The sequence below is a fragment of the Callorhinchus milii genome, unplaced genomic scaffold (assembly GCF_018977255.1).
Source record: "Callorhinchus milii isolate IMCB2004 unplaced genomic scaffold, IMCB_Cmil_1.0 Scaffold2, whole genome shotgun sequence".
Taxonomy (NCBI): Eukaryota; Metazoa; Chordata; class Chondrichthyes; order Chimaeriformes; family Callorhinchidae; genus Callorhinchus; species Callorhinchus milii.
In genome coordinates this window covers 50,086,848-50,107,406 of record NW_024704743.1, presented here as the reverse complement: position 1 = coordinate 50,107,406, position 20,559 = coordinate 50,086,848, and the positions used below count along the sequence as shown (strand labels likewise).

At 38.2% G+C, this 20,559-nt stretch overlaps 1 protein-coding gene across 5 annotated transcripts in view; it reads left to right on the top strand.

The window, feature by feature from the left end:
• tent4a (terminal nucleotidyltransferase 4A) overlaps positions 1 to 20,559 on the top strand; it is a 43,527-nt gene that overhangs the window by 12,115 nt on the left and 10,853 nt on the right. For 4 of the 5 annotated variants that reach the window (XM_042331921.1, XM_007900533.2, XM_007900532.2 and 1 more), the window contains exons 2-10: positions 5,148 to 5,271; positions 8,254 to 8,300; positions 9,875 to 9,995; positions 10,083 to 10,190; positions 13,482 to 13,610; positions 13,756 to 13,969; positions 18,135 to 18,261; positions 18,343 to 18,440; positions 20,322 to 20,497. In XM_042331921.1, the coding sequence (XP_042187855.1) occupies positions 5,148 to 5,271; positions 8,254 to 8,300; positions 9,875 to 9,995; positions 10,083 to 10,190; positions 13,482 to 13,610; positions 13,756 to 13,969; positions 18,135 to 18,261; positions 18,343 to 18,440; positions 20,322 to 20,497 (1,144 nt within the window). The remainder of the gene's footprint in view (positions 1 to 5,147; positions 5,272 to 8,253; positions 8,301 to 9,874; positions 9,996 to 10,082; positions 10,191 to 13,481; positions 13,611 to 13,755; positions 13,970 to 18,134; positions 18,262 to 18,342; positions 18,441 to 20,321; positions 20,498 to 20,559) is intronic. The other variant, XM_042331922.1, reaches the window with a different exon arrangement.

Here is a 20,559-nt window from a genome sequence, read left to right as displayed (position 1 = left end):
AGGGTACATAAGATTGTATAGCATAGAAACAAGCCAATTCAGCCCAACCAATCTGACACTGTTTATACTCCACATGAGTCTCCATCCACAACCCTTATTCCCTCCCATACTCTTCTGTTCCCTTATCCCTTGTGTATATCTAGCTTCCTCTTAAATTCAGTTATAATTGTATGCTCCAATCACTGCTTTGGCCAGTGAGTTCCACATTCTCACTACCTACTGCGTAGGTTTTTTGGTTTTGAAGAACCAAATTGCGAAGTGGATTATATTGGAGGATGCATTGTTACAATTAAATGGAGCAATAGAACATTAAACCTGGCCTTAATAGGATACTAAGGTCTTGGGGGAAGTTGACTTTTGCTTTTCAAGGAATTCTTATTTCTCCAATGCTAGGGATCATGTCCTTTAATCCTAGAGGAGATCAAGATGAGCTTGGTGCAGCTGTACCAAACAGAGGGGAAATTCATTTTGGACCCAGGAATATCGAGTTCAACTACAATCTTGATGGAGAAACATTAGTGGGGTTAAACAGCAGAGAGATATTGGTGTTCAGGTTCATAAATCTTTAAAAAGTAGCGCACAAGTGCAGAAGGCCAATGCAAAGCTGGCATTTATCACAGAGGAGCTGAAATACAAATCAAAACGTGATGTATAAAATGCTGGTCAAACCTCATTTGGAGTATTGTGGGCAGTTTGGGGCATCAAACCGTACGCAAGATATGTTGACCTTGGAGGGTGTACTGTGTCAATTTACTGGAATGATTCCTGGTGTCAAGAGCCTTTGACAAAATGGGATTTTCCATCATTTCGTCATAGGCCCTTTCATCTCAGTCCCCACCTGAGGCAGTGCAGGCAGGGTCAATTGAAGAATTCATAGGGAAATAGATAAATACTTGATAGACAGGGATATCTTGATATGTTATGGAGAAAGTTACAGATTGTCCATGAACTTGGAAAATGGTAATGGTGGGAGAGGCTTGATGAACTGAAAGGCCTACTCCTGTTCCTATGAATATCTTCTCTCACATAATTGTTACTGTGTTGGTTACTGTATTCTGTAGCAGCAATTAAGGGGAAAAAAGTCTTACAGTGGAAATGTGTTAAATAAATCATTATCAGAGATAGTGAGACATGATTTTAGTGGTCAGATGAATTTGAAGTTTAGCGAAACCTGTTTTGTTCAGATTGTGAAAATGTTCCTGAACATTAAAGCAGAAAATAGAAAGCTTTAAGTCAAGATCTTTATTTCAGTTGGATTTCTTTAAAATTACTGAATGTGTGGCTTAACAATCCTAAGATTATACAGTACAACGTATGCAGACTAAAATGTGGATTCTAGTGAAAATAATGGCATCACACGTTATTAAACTCACATCTTCAACAGAAAACAAAAAATACTGTAAGAAAAAAAAACTGGATAGCAGTCAAATAATTCAAATGCAGCATGCTCCTGCACATTAAGCCAATTGAGATTGTAGTCATACACTTAAAACATACCATACTGTATGAGTATTAAATATTGGTTAGGATGTTTGTTTGCTAAGAATCTTCATTCATCTGTTTTTAGTTAGTGTCCAGGAGATCCTGCTATGTATACAGATGCCTTTTTGTTGCAAACTAAAATGGTCTTTTGGTTGCCGGATTGTGGATAGAATTTTAAACATCCTGAGAAATTTGGTGTGGAGCTTGTACAAACTTGCTGGACTAATTAACTTTTTTTTTTACTCCCATTCAGCAACTGAAATTATTTTTAACTTCATGCTTTCCCTTTTTTGGTGGTGGTGGGGTAAGACCACCCCCTCTCCGCCCTACGGCATGTGGTGGTGAAAAGTTGAATACACAACCTGATTCTCTGCCAATGCTGGCTGCTCTGTTGACGCGCACGAATGGGATAGAACTTGACAGGGAAGTTCAGAGACCTGGGGTGTTCGACTCATTCACCATTTCCAAACTCTGTAAGGCAGCAGTAAGCCATGAAAATGGAATGCTGGGCCGAATTGTAAAATCACTTGAATTTCAATTTCCAGCAGTCAAATCAAAATGTATAGGGCTCTAACTAATCTTCACTCGGAACACAGAAAGCTGTTCTGCAGTGCTGAATCAGGACTGTCCAAGCCCAAGTAATCGTGTAGAAGAACAATAAGCAAAAAAATACTTTAAGCTGGTGTCTCCTGCATCGCAAAGAGGTGCACAGTTAGGAACCTCAATACACGTAATATGTATAAAATATTTAATGGATTGACAAAATAATTCCAGACAGTATTTTTAATTAGGCTATTGCATTGGTAGTAGAATTGTTTTTTTTCTGGAAGGCTACGATCTTCATTTGTTCCTCTTTGTGAAATATTTGGAACTCCAATATCCTTAAAATATGGGTATGTTATGAATAGCAGTCTCTTTAAGAGCATAAGAATTGCTAGATGAAAGACCAAGGTCCATCCAGTTCACCTTCCACCATTCCAGCAGTCACATGCACCTGGCATGTCCCAAACTATATACTGTATCACAAGATATTATTTCTGAAAAGAAATCAATCTAATTTGCTTTTGAAAGAATCAACACTTTCTGCTTCCACAGTCTTCCTAGGGAATCTGTTCCATACATTTACTGTTCGCTCACTGAAACAGTGTTTCCGCAGATTTGTTTTAAATCCCCCCCCCCTTAAATTGCAGGCCATGTTCTCTGGTTCTACTGTCCTGGACAACTTAAACAGCTTATTATGGTCTACATTATTTAGTCCCTTAGAATCTTAAAAACTGCTATCATATTGCCTCAATGTTTTTCCATTGTGAACATGCCTAGTCTCGATGTATATTGGGGGATTGGTATACAAAATGTAATGCCTTGGTCTTTTCCATGCAAGTAGCATATTGTGTATAATGTCTTATTTACTAAATGCAATACAGTTCCCAAAAGATTGTTTTCAGATTGATTGATTGAATTTGTGTTCCACTGATTTGTCTGATTGTTTTTCAGTGTTGGATAAAGCAGCATCTGTGGACTTAACTGGAAGGGGTTAAGTTGTCTTTTATTACTGTTGATTAAGTACTGCTTAGAACCATACAACCATAGAAATTTACAGCACAGAAGAAGGCCATTTGGCCCATTGTGTATGTGCTGCTCTTAAGAGCAATCCTTTCAGTTGGCAATAGGTATCTTTTAAATGGAACTCTTCCGAATGGGTCCTGAATGGGGATTGTTTCACTTGGAATTCTTTTTAATGTTCGTTGCTCATCACAGTGATGGGAGTTTGAAGGTAGGCAATAAACTCCCATTTCAGGCATTAAGTGTACTCGGGTTAGTGAAGCGCAGGCTGGGTGCAAAATAAAGTTTATATTCAAATGCAAGAAAATGCATCAGCTACACTCCCTGAAGAGGACCCACCAGTGTACCAGTGTGACATTTTGCATTATCTCCACTATGTGTGCCTCGTGAACTGTATAATTGACATCTATACAATCCAGTGAGAGGAAACAAGTTTTGCGGATGACGTTATGCACCAAGGTTTGCAGATAGAGTGTTGTACAAAGGTTGGATTGGGTAGAAGGGAGGATTACATGGGGCCCGGAGAATATGGATAAAAATCTAGGTAACTAACTAGTATTAAATTCTTGGACAATACTACAAAATTAAAAGGTGCAGAATTAGATTTTTTTTTAAACCACAAACACATTCTGCATTAAGTGTGTTCAATGGCACCATCATTACTGTTGATATTTGGAAAACAGCCAAGTGATTAGGATCTGCTTTGCTATATTCATTCTGTCATCTGTGAGCATTGGTTTGTAATGAATGTAGATATCCCATTTTTATCCAGAATTTATCAGAGAAGCTTTTTTGGAGTAGAAATTGATACATTGCAGAGATTTCAAATGTTTGTAATTGTTTTTCTTTGATCCTTTGCCTCATCTGGATAGATTGTGTGATCTGGAGTGCTGTTTTTTCCTTGTTATGTGATATTCCTTCCCATTCACTCTAAGCCCTAGTTAGGCATGTGGATCAGGTGAATGTAAACTGGAGATCTTCAGAAAACAGAAGTGCAGTCTCTGATTGTAGAGGTGTCTTTTAAGGACAGGTTAAAATGGGGCACTATCAGGTCAGATTTTCTGGCAAATCGAACTTGACTATTTACATGGTAGGATTTACTTCAAGTCTGTTCTTGCTCAGAGATGACTGTCCGTTGTGGTTTGTTTGTTTCAGAATAGGGTGGCCATATCTTTCTAACATAGGATATTTGCTGCAGTTCATGCTAGGATATTAATTCAGCATTTGTTTTTTTTNCACATCCTTCACATATTGGTATTGGTTCATCATGGATCAGAAATGTCATGAGGACACTTTCTTTCCCTCTTTAAGAAATTCCTGTGTTGAAGGATTGACTTTTTTTCTCTTGCCCATTAACACACCTATACGTAGAGGGTGAGCTTCTCAAAGAATGAAGACGACTCTTCAGGCACTCCCTTAATAGGATGTTGGGAATTACTTGCTTCCGTAAGGCATTTATATTTAGTTTCTATTGCAGTACAATGCTGGTAGTGGAAGTGATTGTATACACTACAACCAATGATTGCAATGCAGATATGGTGCCTTCAATCCAGTCATATGGAGGCAAGAAAAAAATCAATTTGTCTTTAAAAATTAGTTGTCAACACATTTTTTACTTTGGGTGTTTTTTTCATGTATCGCTGCTAAATGTTTGTAGATCCAGACTGTAGCTCTGCAGTGTTTAGAAACTGAGATGGTTTGTTGACAATATTTCTTGGAAATTTTGTAAAGACAAATTAAGCCTCAAAGAAATTGAGGATCACTGGGTTGAATGTTCAGCAACCTCAAGGCACACTTTAATTCAGGAGTGATGCCAAAAATCTTTGCTGCTATCTTGGTTTGTAAAATACTGCAGCTTATGGACCTGGCTAATGTAATACACATGACTCATCAAGGAGTAAATTCTTAGAATTTGCCTGTGTTCAGCACAATGTTGTATACATTTTAAGGAGTAGAGCCAGATGTTAGCCAATTACCATCCAACTATGATATCAGATGAACTAAGTTTAAAAAGTTGATCCATTATTTCTAAATGAACAATTTGTAGAGTAATAGTTGTATTGAACCTTGTCAACATTTCTAATATATTTCTTACTTCTTAGTCTGCATGAGGAAATCATGGATTTTTACAATTTCATGTCACCACGTCCTGAAGAGGAAGCCATGCGTAAAGAAGTCGTGAAACGGATAGAATCTGTTATCAAAGAGCTTTGGCCATCAGCTGATGTGAGTATACATGAATTCTACTTTTTAATATTGAACTTATCCATTCTAATGCAATCCATTTTAAAGGTGTGGGTTTGCCCACAACCCATGCAGCATTTTTACACTGGTACTCACATTGTCCAGTAGCTCTATACTGTCATATACAAATGATCTATTTGCTGTATAATAATAATAATTCTTGCATTTCATGTAGTGCTTTATCACATCATTGAGACATCTCAAAGCGCTTCATAGAAGATATTGTAAAAATGGATTGACTATTTTGTGGGTGCAAAATAATACATTTTTAAAAAATGTTTTCATGTAAAATTTGCAAGGATTTAGCCTGATTGAGTTGGTAGCACTCTTAAATTGGAAGGTTGTGAATTCAAACCCTACATCAGGACTTTGAGCTTATAATCTAGAGCTCTGACACTTCAATGCAGCGCTCAGTCATCAGAGGTGCCATTTTTGACTGAGACGTTAAACTGAGGTCCACTTATCTGTTCAGATGGACCTTATAGATTGCATTGCACAATTCAAAAAGAGTGAATTTTCTCTCATTTTCTTGGGTAACAATACAATAAAATTTACATTTATGTAGAACCTTTCATGTCAGGAAGACATCTCAAACTGCTTGACCTTGCTGGCTGGGTAACTCAGCAGGGGTGGGGAAGGGAAAGATAGGTAAAAGGTTGGTCAAGGTTGGGCCTTGAATACAGGGAGGGAGTTGGAAGGATTATGGGATGGAGTTCCAGAGCAATCCCCATGCGGAACAATCATTGTGCAAAAAAAGTTTTCAATTCCTTGCTTCTTTGTGGTTGTGTGCAAATTGGCTGCTTCATTTGTCTATAAATAATCACTTCACTTTACAGAAAAATCTCAGGCACTTTATAGCGCTTCGTCACATCAACACTCTAAACAAATGCAAGGATTATGTATGTGATAGAACATTAAATGTACCCAACTACGGTGAAATTCACTTAATTGAATATGGGATAATTGAATGGCTTATTGAATAGAATTTAGAAATCTCAAACCATTTGTATGCCTAATCTAAGAATATAGATCAGTTAATTGAATACAGGATATACGAATGATTCAGTTTATTGAATAATTTTCCATGTGACCATTCGTGTAAAACCAATTAATCTGAGTACAGTGGAGGGGAGCATTTCAGATTCCGGTGGGGTCCAAGCTCCGGGAGATGAGTCTCCTCTTACATTTAGTCTGGTTTATATCAATAGTTTGTTTTATTGAATAATTTTCGCTGTCAAATTGAGTATTCAATTAACAGAATTTCACTGTAATTATAAGTGTGGGCCAGTATTTAAGTGTAGGTTACATTATATAGTTAAATAATAGATATTTGGCACAGAGAATAAAAAGACTTGAGTAAATGTTTTATTGTGAATAAATAAGTAGATATGGTTTCCTTCTGGAAAGCATGTGCACTCCACATCAAACAAACTAAAACCCTACAAAATATACGTTTACTAAACTTTGCAATATATCCTGTGCATAAATTGCCTTTTGTGTTCACCTACAAAATAGTCATTACACATATAAATCCTATGAAGCGTTTTGAGACATACTTCAGATATGAAAAGCACAATATCAAATGCAAAAGATAATTTATGTGGAATTTTCAGTAGTTTTGGTCAGAGATTCTTAAATATGTTGATGGGCTTCTGTACATGTCAGATCCTCAGCTGGACCAAACTAAAATTTGTTCTTGTTTTAGTCTGAATTTGAGCAAAGCTAATGACCAGAATGATTAAAATGGGTAGGCCAATAATTTGTTATTTGCAGCGAACTACTCCCTAAAGACTAAGTTGGAATACTGGAAATTTACAAGCACTGCATTTTGCTTGATTGCTAAATTAAACTAAGTGTATGTGTGGCGGATATGAAAGAAGGCCACTTGAATGTGAATGTAAAGACTGGTAGTTTTGTTTAAATGCAAGTCATCCCCTAACCCCTCCCCATTATCATCACCATACCGTTTTTATTAATACAGGTAATCAGTTCATTTTATATTTTTAATTTTTAGTGAGGGAAGTTACTCTTGCTGGGTGATTCCTCATGAGCTGTTAGCTCTCTGACTTGTTGAATGTACCATTCTTTTTGGGCAAGGTTGAATTCATCGACCACAGAGAGCATCACCACCAAGCCCGGTGCTGTCCTCAACCTTTAATCTTTCACTTTCAGCAAGGCCATGCTCTCCCAAGATTTTGAATTCAAATTAATGTTGGAATGTTCTTTCAGGAAATGGTTTGACACTGGTGGCCATTGCCCGGACTGTTGTTATCAATGCCCCCTGCCCTCAATCTCTACCTGGGTGCCCAAATTGAGTATTTGTGACCTCCACTCCCCGTGCTCCCCAATCGGTGACCGCCTCCTCACTCCCTGTGCCAGGCTACCAAGACACGTGACCGAGTGACACCATGTACTCTATGCCTGGCAATTCCATAGACTTCATATGATGAGTTGTTATGTTGTATTTTGATTTTAATACATAAAAATTAACTTGCATATTATTTGATTTGAGATTATCATAACTTTATTCATTGTTAGGGGTATTAAATTCTGTGCATTCGAATTAATTTAAGTATTTTACTTTCATTTAGTTTTCTCTGGATTTAATGATTATTCTTGCATATATGTACTTTATTGATATTATTGTTTTAAAATATGCATGCATTTTACATTGCCTATTTAAAGCTTACATTGTAACTAATCTATAGTGAAATTACGTAATGCAGTTGTACAATTTAAAACAACAACTTGCATTTATATCGTGCTCCTCACGCAGTGTAACAACCCAGAATGCTTAGTTCTACGATACTACTAGAGCACAATATTGATTGCGTGGCCCACAGACATTTCTCAAATCCTTCATCTGGCCCTCAACAGAATGGACCACCCGAACAGAAGAATATGAATTATGTACCAGTCATATGTTTCAGTGAATAATACACCTGTCTTTTTTTATGTTTATAGGTTCAGATTTTTGGAAGTTTCAGTACAGGACTCTATCTCCCAACTAGGTATGTGAAAATTGTTTAAAGTCATAACCAAGCTCAGGGTTCCAGGCAGACACGCATAAACTGTGCAAAATCTCGTTCTGGAATGAGTTCTGTGAAATGTTTAATTATGCAAAATTTTGTGACAATCTATAGAAAGATACAAGGATAAGAATATATGCTGTAAGAACCATGTTATAAAGTGCTTCAATAGAACATGGGTTTGTGTATTGTGCAGTTGGAATATGGACATGCCATTCACTCAAAAGTCCAAAATGTGTGTGTGCTCCATTGCCTCTTCAAAATGCTCACTAGTATGGGGGGAAAGCAAAATGGCTATTTCAGAGACAAAAGGGCACTGAAATTGCCACTTTCTACATAACATGCACAAAGTGATGGCAGTGGCCTATTGCTCCAGAAGTTGGCCATTTTGGCTTCCTCTATGCTAAAAATTGGTGACTTGTGAGTCATTGTGCATGTCACTTTATGCATGTGCGTAGAGGGTAGCTTGTTGTTTGCCAAATAAGAACCAGTCAAATTGTCACATTGTCCACAGTTCTAAGACGTTGTTTGACATGCAGCCATCAGTGAAAATAACTAACTAGCAGTTTTTCATTTTCATCTAGAATCGACTGCCAATTGTCCATTGATAGATATAATTCTGTTCTTGCAAATCAGTGTGGCATGTTGCCTCAATATTGGACACAAATGTTCTGAGGGCACTCAATCGCTTTGATTATATTGGGTTGGATTTTTTTCACAAAATCTGAACCAGCAATGCCTGGATGAGCGAAAACTTCCTACATCTAAATGTTGACAAGACAGAAGCTATACTCATTGACTCCTGCTAATGTCTTCTATCCTGTCTCAACCTCCCTGGCCTATCCCTCAGACTTACCGAACCAGTGTGCAATCTAGGCATGTTTGACCCACAGCAGTCCTTCCTTCTCCACATCTGGTCCCTGACCAGGACCGCTTTCCTCCACCTCCGCCACATTGCCCACCTCCCACTACGTTACCCCAGATGCAGCCAAAACACTTACCATGCGTTCGTCAACCTCCCGACTTGACTTCTCAATTGCTCTCTTTGCCAGTCTCCCCAGGTCCACCGTGCACAGGATCGAGCTGATCCAAAACTCTGCTGCCTGCATACTCACCTGTATTAAACTCCGTACCCCCATCACACCAGTTCTAGCCAGGCTCCACTGGTTCCCTATCGCCGAAAGGATTGATTTCATGATCCTCACACTCGTTTTCAAACCCCTTCGTGCCCTGGCACCTCCCTATCTCTCCAACCTGCTTACCCCACAACCCGTTGCCTCTGTTCGACTGTCTCCAGCCTTCAGCATTTGCCTTGTGCTCTCTGTTCCACCATTGGTAGCCACACTTTCAGCTACTATGCCCCGGAACTCTGGGATAGTCTTCCTCTTTCCCTCCACCTTGCACCTTCCTTCCCCATCTTCAGGTCGCATCTCAAGTAGGTGCATTCAAGTAGATGCACCAAATATTTTTGTGAATTTTGTTAAATCTCTTCCTTTTAATTCTATAAATTGAGTATTTTAGTTGGCCGATGTTCATCTTTTTCTTTTGCTTTACAGTGACATAGACCTGGTAGTTTTTGGGAAATGGAAGAATCCACCTCTTCAACTGTTAGAACAAGCACTACGAAGACGCAATGTTGCTGAACCATATTCTATTAAAGTACTTGACAAAGCTACAGTAGGTTATTCAAAGTTTTTTTCATCTTTTTAGAGCTATTGTTTACTTTAAGTGATTGTTTCATTAATGTGTTTTCCTAATTCTTAGGTGCCAATTATAAAGCTTACTGACCAGGAGACTGAAGTCAAAGTAGATATCAGTTTCAATGTAGAAACTGGTGTGAAGGCAGCTCAGTTTATCAAGGAATTTATTAAGGTAAACATAAATTATATTGTACATATCATGATATGGAACATCTGTGGGACTTATATCCTAAGAGTTTGCTTGGCCTAAACCTCATGAACATTCTATTACAATATGGTAAAGAATTGGTTAAATTAGCTGGGCGTCAGGAGAAAAATGACGGGTACAAAGAAGATTTCATGATATTTAAGAGACGCAGCTTTCCTGCTGCCCTGACCAACAATCCTCCAGACTAATAATTTGGAGTTTCCCGGACCTTTCCTAGCAGCAAATAGCTGTCATGTTTCCTACAAAAACTCCATTGAGTGACATACTGCAGTTGACATACAGTGATGTAAAATGTAATTTCTTTCTTGTCCTCGGAAGTTATCTATATTGAGTTTTGTAAGTTGCTCAACTAAATACATCTGAGGATTAATCTTCATGTCACTGCAGTGTCTGCACACCTGATAATTATCCAGGGTAAACCTCAAAACACGGGTTTGCTTATAATGCGATAGGACTGTGGTTGCAAACAGTTTACCTGAAAATCTAAATTGAGTCATCACACTTCAAATCCCAATGAAGCGGTACAATGGGAGCAGTTGGCTTGCTTTCTTTGTGCATTAAAATATATTTTTGCCCACAAAATATGCAGTTGGTTCACTTTACAGTATATTCTGTGAAGCCTTTTGAAACGTCTTGAAGGCGTGATAAGGCGCTATATCAAATGCAAGGATTATTTATTATTATATCAATCCACAACTGTTTGTGGGACGTCGCTGTGTGCAGTTGGCTGCTGTGTTTCGCCCACACAACACATAGTCACTACACTCTACAGTATATCCTGTGAAGTGCTTTGAGATGTCTCTGAGGCGCCTTATCAAATGCAAGGATTATTATTATATTCAGTGATTTCACGAGGTGTGATTGTTGAGTACTGACCAGCAGCACTCTTAAGCTTATCATATTATACTGACACTTTATGAACCCCAATTGCTGTCTTATAACACCGTTGTCCTGTATTAATTCCATCCCAAGGAATTTGGTCTGCTCGGTCGGTCTACGTCTTATTTCAGACCAAAATGGCAAGCTTCTCATTTTGAATACTTCTTGGTTGGAATATTGTTCTAGTTTGCTTGCTGAATGGGAAAAGGAGTGTTTTTTTTTTAAAGGTTTTCCCTATTTAGATGAAGACCATCACATATTGGTCTATCACCATTATCTCTCCTCTTTTTATCCTCTTGGGAATCGCTTCACAAAACTGACTGGGAAACTCAGGTGGGGTGGGAGGAGGTAGAGCCGAGTAGGGGAGGTGGGAATGTCCAAAAGCATTGTCAAGGAGATAAGTCTTAAGGTGGGTTTTGAGAGAGGCAAAGCGGAGGGACTCTGGGATGGAATTCCAGAAAACTAAGGCAGAGTGGCTGAAGCTAAACCCACTGAGTGAAGGGAGAAGCAGAGGAAAGGAGTAGAAAAAGATGAGAAACCTGTCTTACTTCTGTTAACCACAGTGTATACATCAAAATAAGTGCTGGCTTATGCACCTTGAAGAATCTGGGATTTACTATTGGCTGTGTTCCTTGGCTTAAGACTGTAAAAGTGCATTAATAATGATTTTTAAATTTTAAGATCTGAAGTAAATTGAGGGTAGTGAACGTCAAAATAAATTAATCACCGTTCACTTTGTGATGTGTATAGCCCTAATTTTGTTCTTAGTTGTACACTCTTGCCATGCAATTTCATAGATTTGATCAATTCAGAGAAAGTGACCATTAAAGTAGAAAAAGATTCCAGTGAATAGATTTCCCTGGAGTATTTTGTACATATGTTAATCATTCTGCAGCAAAATAGTACACAATCAAAACAAAATGTTCATGCTGTAGCAGTTTTAGGGGTTCAAGGGAACAAAAGCTGCTGACCAGACCTTGTTAAGATTAAAAAAAACTTTAATATAGAAATTTTGGAACACCACATGTTGGAGAGGTCATTCAAACATCCATACACTCCAACCAACTTTGCTACTTGCACTTCCAATTCCTGAGTACAGATTGCCTTTTAAACCTCTTTTGCCTCTTCTCCCAACTTGTTCTAACTAGTCCAGAACTGCATCATTCTGGGAATTGTGCACCTCAACAATCCAGAGGGAGGCCAGAATCTCATGCACTGTGTGTGGATGGGAATCTCATGCACTTGCTTCCTGGGGCACCTCAGCTACAGTGTGCTGTCCTCTGCTGTTTAGCAGCAAGAGCACAGTCCTTTCACTCCCTGTCCGAAGATTGGCTGCTCCACTCTTGATTTCCCCCAGAATAAATCTGCTACAATATGTTGGTCTGATTCTAAATTAAGTTAAAATAATTTCTCTATTCCCCAAAACAAGTCGTTTTTTTTAAAAAAAATCTGTCCCTTTCTTCAACCTTTTATAATTCGTCAAGTTCTTAACCGATCTTCAATCGTGCCAGTAATTGCTTCCTCAAAATAATCTGACTGTTTGGATACTCAAAATCAGCTCAGTTTCAATTTCTGGTTTGCTTGGAAGAATCCATCTTAACCACAAGGGATTCAATCATACATGGTTATTTTTGTATCTTGTGTTTAATTATCCAAATCCTATGTAATGCACATACCAATAGTCGTATTGAATAAAGCAAATTTTATTAAGCCTGAAAAACTGATTGAAAGGTCGTTGTTATATAAGTGTTTTGTATCCATGTTGAGAGTTTATGGCTTCTGAACTGTTGCAATATTCCTGTGAACTGGAACCCAATCAAAATTAGTTTCAAGTGTTTATGACATGTATGAATTGTTGCAGTATTGCTGAGGGCAGAGGTTCTAAGTTGGTCTTGTCACGTTTTTCAAACTTCATGTCCTATAGTAAAGAAATAAGGTGGTGCTTTCATCCTAAGGCAATTAACTACTGTATGAAGCTAAAGCTTCTTCTAAAAAAAATTGATGTAACAATAATATATAATAATCCTTGCATTTGATATAGTGCCTCATAATGTTATTGAAACTTCTCAAAAGATTTTAATAGAATATACTGTAAAGTGAAATGATTATATTTTGTGGACGAAACACTGTTACTAGTCAGTAGTACCAAAAACAGTAACTCAACAATGGACAGTGTCAGGAACTGAATGTTAATTGCAATATGTTTACAGTGTTGTTTCTCACTTGTTTCTCTTCCAATGGCCAAATGTCAGCAATCTGTAGATGCTGCCATGGCTGTTGAAATCTATTTAACATTCTTGTACAGGATAACTTTATCTTTGCAGTTGTTTCAAATTGTGGCTTATAGTGATGATGTATGGATTTTTCTCGTTACAGGGTTACCCAGTGCTGCCTTACTTAATACTGGTATTAAAACAGTTTCTCCTTCAGAGGGATTTAAATGAAGTCTTTACTGGAGGAATTAGTTCTTACAGCCTTATTTTGATGGCTATTAGCTTCCTGCAGGTAAAACCTTAAGAGCATTTCAGTCAACATATTAGTTTGCTTTTTTTTCTTGCTTGTGATGTAATACCCAAGTGGTGAGCATGTTAATTTTGAATAAAAGGTTTTTGTGTTGGTGTTAAAAATGTAAATATTTTGAATTCTGCAGTTACATCCAAGGATTGATGCCAGAGCGTCCAGCGTAGATCTTGGCGTTCTTCTGATAGAATTCTTTGAACTGTATGGTAGACATTTTAATTATTTGAAAACTGGTATCCGAATAAGAAGCGGAGGTGCTTATGTTGCCAAAGATGAAATCATGAAGAACATGACCAATGGATATAGACCTTCCATGTTGTGCATTGAAGATCCTCTGGTCCCAGGTAATTTTTTGAAGCTATGGATAAAATAATTGTGAGGTTTTTTTAAACAAAATTGTCTTGGATTCTCTTGTTCCCAAAAAAAATGCTTAGTGAAGCAATGCGGTTCAATTCGCTGAGGAATCAGAATTGCACAAATAGGGACTCCTTCTGGTAATCAGAGGTATGTCACGCTGACCTGATGGAACTCTGCTCCAGTGCAGTCAACTTCTGGAACAGAATTCCTGTAAGTTGATGAGAATTCTAGCAGGATTCTATATTAATGAATCTTTAAAAACAAATGTGACCAAAAAATAACTTAATGTTGTAATGTGTGACTTGTTTTTTAATTTCCCAATCTAGTTTATAATTAGTGGATTTTTTAAAAAAAAAAGTTTTATTGCTCAAACCCAATGTCACTTCAAAATCCAGAATCTTCATAATTGCATTTCAATTTACACCAGTTTTATTTCAACTTAATGCTGTATAATAAATTTAATTAAAACTTCAAGATGAATTGAGACTGCACAAATCCTATTGAAAAGGTATTCTCAGTGGTTCCTACCTTTCTTTGTATTAATTCATCCAATGGATGACTCAGTGATATAAGTGATAAACGTGTGGTATTAAGAAGGTGATTCAATACTTTTGTTGTTTGGTATCTTTTACAGTTATTTGTGAAAATGCATAACATTTCTCTGTCACAATAGTTAATTATGTATACAATTTAGATGGTTTTAACTTAGCAGTGAATATGTTGCTATACATTCAAAGTATAGCTGTTTGAGATAATTACAGTATATTTTATATTGATTATTACTTTATAGAAAATCTCAGTCTTTCAATGTTTGGTTATCTCCGTGCTTGTTAATGTCAATATTTATGGCAGTTATATAGAACTCTGCATTGAGTTGATATAAATCTAGATGTCACTTGTCACAAATGTGCTCACGGAATCATAGAATTTTACGGAACAAAGTATTTCTGAGGCTTATCTAATTTACTGAAGGTAGGAGATAAATTTGCGCTGTTGATTTGAAGTTCAAATATTTCTCTGTCGTGATAGTTGATAAATTCTCTTGAATATGAAAATGTTCGTAGCATTTGGAAGTAGTGGAGCATTGTGGGCTTTGCCAGAATGCTGATCAATTATGACTGCTGCCAGTTCATACAGTTCTGGTGTCAGATTTCTAATTGCTACAACAAGAACAAAAATTTAAAATTCATATAATACCTTTCACATGAAAGAATCTCTGAAAGCTCTTTACTCAGCTGACTGGGCACCTGAGTTGGGTGGGTGGGGGGTTGGGGACGAGAACGAGAAGACTGAGTTCTTGAAAGAGGGGGCAGATTGTCTGGAAGCCTGCACATCGATGGTTGTTTGCGTTAAGAGCATAAAGCAGGCTGGTGTTCACTTAGTGGAGGGGGTGGTAGGGTTGCAGAGGTAGAGTAGGCTTGAGTCCATAGAACGATTTAATATTTTGAATTTGTCGCCTGGCTCCGACACTGTCTGACACCGCAGGCTCGACTATGCAAATTCACTGCTTTCGCCTCCCCAACTCCTCCCTCCACAGGCTGCAGATCATCCAGAACTCTGCAGCCTGTGTCCTCTCCCGCACTGTGCTCTCATGACCCTATCACCCCCATCTTGCCCAACTCCACTGGCTTCCCTTCACACAGAGGATACAGTTCAAGATCCTGGACCTCACCTTCAAAGCCCTCCATGGTCCTGCTCCCCATTACCTCTCTGACCTCCTAACCCCCTACCATCCTGTTCGCTCTCTCCGCTCAGCGGGCTCTGGCCTGCTTCACGTCCCCCGCCTTGCTCGCCCCACTATCACCTTGCTCTGCAGCCACCCTCTGGATTTCCATCCCGCAGTCCCTCCATCTCGCCCCCTCCCGCCACCTTCAAGACTCTCCTCTTCGATCGTGCTTTCGATCTCAATGCTTCCCCCTCCCCCACCCCTACCTTCAGCTCGGGTCCGAAACTCAGTCTGTCCAGCACCTTGGGATGTCCTCCCGACGTGAAAGGCGCTATATAAATGTAATGTTGTTGGTGTTGATCTGTTGGAGAATGAAGAGCCACTGAGCTGAATGAGAATGCTCATGGAGCCTGATGCCGGAAAGGACACTATGCAGTGTTCTGGATAGTCTTGAGCTTGCATAGGAAGAATCTGGGGAGTCTGGTCAGCAGGGCATTAAAATCATTAAAATCACGTAAACCCATTTACATTTTTTTCCAATGCACTTGCCAGTCTCCACAGCTCCACTCTTAACAAGGTTCAAATGATCTACTGCACTTGCCCGTAACAGTCTCTGAACCCCTATCACCCAGTTCTTGCCAGGCTCCACTGGTTCCCTGTTAAGAAAGATTGATTTTAAGATACTCACTAAAATCTTTTCAAGATCTGTCATGTCCCTACCTCCCCAATCTGCACACACCCCACTATTTTCCACCTTCACTTTGTTGATAAAGATCTGCTGAAATCCCTTGTTACCCCCACTCCACAATTAGCAGCCATGCTTTCAGCCACCATCCTCTGAATCTCTGGAATTTCTTGCCTCTTCAAATCACACCTGAAGAATTTCCTCTTCAACTGTGCTTTTGGTTACTTACCCTCCCTTTCCAGTTTGGAGTTAAATCACACCGCTGTTAAGCACTCACAGTCTACTTGTGTGAAGGGAGGCGTATAAATGCAAGTTGTTGTCGTAGTAATGAAGGCAACATTACTGTAGCAGTGTGGCAGAGACAGCAAATGTAATTGCAGTATTACTAAGGCATTGAAATCAAGTTTTTAAACTACGCCTTCGAGGCAGCTCAATGCACTTCACAGAATATACTGTAAAGTGAATTGACTGTATATTTTGTGGGCGAAATGTCTCCATCTGAAGGATTTCATTCAACCTTTGGAACCGTTTGATTCCAGCTTCTAATTTATATTTTTAAAAATTGTCAAGTGCTTGGATCCTACCATATCAAGCTCCTGATCCGTGAGATGGCTTCAATTATCACATACCGTTTATAAGGTTTAACACAACCTAATTCATGGTCCTGAACCATCACGGTGAAGCGATCTTCTCATTGCCGATGTACTTTGGCATACAGCTCAGTAGAGGTTCATTCCTTCTCATATCTGATAAACAACTCAATTGGACAGAACTGTCTAGCATCCAACTTGATATTTAAGAAATTCTTGCCAAACCATATTCCAAATTGGATCCAGTGTTTGGAGAGCAAGCATCTGATGTGTCTGAACCCCATACAGCCAGCTTGTAAATCAGCCGATCACCGATCAGCCCAGTCATTTGGGTTACGGCCAGTACTTGCTGTACGATGAAGTTGTGGTCACAATTAGCAGTGAAGCAATTGCGTCATTTCTACCAATGTAGCTCTTGGCACTGACGCTAGCCTTGTTAAAAACATGAGAGCAATCAGTTTGCAGGATCGTCATAAAGGGTGTTGAGGAATATGTTCAATTTTCTCTGCCATTGTGATCACAGCATTGGTTTGAGACAAGACTAACTCAGACTTGATCCTAGTAACCTTGGAGGTAGCAGTTGAAAAGACATGAGTAAAGCCGATATGAGCTGTCAGGTGCAGGAATTGGTATTTGTATAGCGCCTATCACATCAAACTTTTCGAAGTCCTTCACAGATGTTTAATATCATGTATAATGAGATATAAATGCAAATTGTTGTTTGTTGAATGACTTATTTACCTCACTTTATGAACCAAAACCTGGACGAGGCTAAGATTTGGAATACAATACCCACAAAAGTTTATGGTTTTATTCATTAAATGTCCAAAATTTCACAAGAACTATTTTTGGTAGAATATTAAGAATGGTGGAGTTGTTCTTCCGACCTCTCAAATGCTAGATTTCCTTTACTCATTCCCTCAAGTTTCATTTTCAATGTTACTCTAACACGTGTTGGGCAGATGTGGAATGATCAGAAAATTCACATTCAGAATGCTATCTGAAATGAATGTTTGACAGACTATTGATGGTTGCATCCAAATGATTACAGTAATGAAGAACTTGTAATTATGGTTGAAATTGCCCACCAAGTATATGTTGGTTTAATTTTTATTTGCACTGTAGTTGACTGTTCCAAAGCTCCATATTTTCTGATGGGAACTGAAGGTTTCCCTAGTATGTGTTTAATTTGTATTGTCTTGTTTCTTTAGGAAATGATGTGGGCAGGAGTTCTTATGGAGCCATGCAAGTCAAGCAGGTCTTCGATTATGCGTACATTGTCCTCAGTCATGCTGTGACACCATTAGCAAGATCTTATCCAAACCGAGAATCTGAGAGGTAGGATATTGCAAATGCTCGAGTTGCTTGTAAGGATTTGGGAGTTTCTGCAGTTGATGGAAGTTATTTATTTTGTTGCAGCACTCTTGGACGAATAATCAAAGTAACACAAGAGGTAATAGATTACAGGGAATGGATCAGGAAGAAATGGGGAGTCGGAAATAATCTCGGATCTTCTGGTTAGTAATACAAAATGTTGTGCTGAAAATGTCATTGTTTTGAACAGACAAAATTGTAAAATGTTCAGCATAATGCTATTTACAAACTTTGGATTCTCCTGCTCCCTTTTTGAGATTTTAAGACACAGACCATCATTTACCTTCAACGTTTTTTGACGAGCCATAATTTTGAGATATGTATCCATATTTGTTCCTTTGTTCACTCTGAACTGATCCTCATGCCAATCCCACCAACAGTTCGTTCTTTGACAATTCATGCCCCAAATTGTCCTGAAATCCTATTTGTCCACTTTGGAGGATTTCTTTCTTATTTGACTCTCTGTTCCTTTTGCCCGTTTCACTCAGACTTGGTTATGGTTTAAACCCTCTTGTATAATTGCAGATTGTGGTTTAACTATCAAATTCAACAACTGTAAATTATTTCTTGAATTTGAATTTTCTGCTAGTATAATAGTTTCTGGTACTATTTTTTTGGAACGTTGGTCTATTATTATAATTATTATCTATCCAATTAATGGCAATTAAGTGCTTAAATCCAAATTGCAATCCAGAGTTTTTCTGCAAATTTAATGGAAATAATCTGGGTGGGTGGTGTCAGAATTGATAGAATTACGAGGTGTGAACGAGAACAATGTTGTGGAAAATGTTTGACAGAAAAAANGTTTTTAAAGTAACTTTCCACAAATCATTTGTGATCTAAAGCCAGCAAATTGGATTTTCAAAAATAAAGCATGAATGGCTTTATTATGGGACAATTTCTACTTTGTCTAGGAGCCTACATTACGCTTCAGATGTTCTTGTTCACGCCACTTTTTTTTAAAAAAAGTTGTCATCCATTCAATATTCATTTTTAAAAACCCCCAGAGATTTAATGTAGCTAAACTTTTCTGGGCTTCTCTAAAACACGGTCTAACACTTAATATTAGCACTCTTACAAAAGTTCTGGCTAGGAAAGCTGCCTGAAGTACAGCCCAACGAAACAGATGTTTCTCCCAGGGTATCCATTTTTATAGGATCAGAATTCCAGAATATGCAGGGGACTGTATTGTTGCCAGAGGAACACTTGTCATCTCAGAAATGGCTCAAAATGAAACCATTTATTCAGTTCCCCCACTGTTAACAGTGAATACTGAAAAGTATTTGAAGCAGATACAAAGAGAGCATATCCTGACATGGATTGCATTAATTTCCAACTACCATTTGCCTTCCCCATTGAGCAGTTATGCTTACCTTCCAGCCAAACAATAGAAAAACGAGGGGTTGGTTCAATAGGAAACCTAGTAATGTGAAGTTTTATTCTATAATTTGCTTGTGCTATCCTTACCCTGAAAATGCTCGATGTTGGAACATAGCATAGTCATGTAGTCACTGAAGGGTGATTTCTATAGGGAGAGTGTGTTTTGCAGCTTTCAGGTTTGTAAGTGGAATTTGAACAGAATTACTGTCCTTTGAATGAGATGTTAAACGGCTCCCTGTCCAGAAGGACATTAAAATTCAGTTTCCCTATATCCTGGACAGCAATCCACCAAAATGAAATTGGTCACTGCTTGTGGGAGATTGCCGTTTTCACCCACAAAATAGTCAAACCGAATTATAATATATTCTGTGGCGATGTCTTGATGTGATAAGTTGCTTTGTAAAATGCAGTTATAGTAAATAATTCAATACAATGTTTGAATTTCCATTTGGGCCTCTGATCTATAGCGTAGATGCTACAGATGAAATTGTTTGTCATGGAGGGATTATAAAATTCATGAACATTTATGGCTTTGGATTATGGCCCATTATTATGAATTTAATTTGAATAAGTACATGGAGTAATTTTCAAAGAAAATATTTTGTTCTGTTTATACATTTACATGTGGCCAACTTTTTTATTAGCAGATAATGGTGTTAAAATTGAGCCACTGGATCAGATGATTGGTAACCTTAATAGGGAACAACAACAAAGAGATTCTGAATCTCCTTATAGCCAAGCATCGCCTATGTCCCTGTGCAGTCCACAGCAGTTCTCCTCTGCCTCATCATCAGCTTCTTCCCTGTCTGGAAGTGATATTGTAAGTAATCCTTCAACCAAAGTAAACTCGTTAATGCTATCTTTTCTTCTGTATTGAATTTT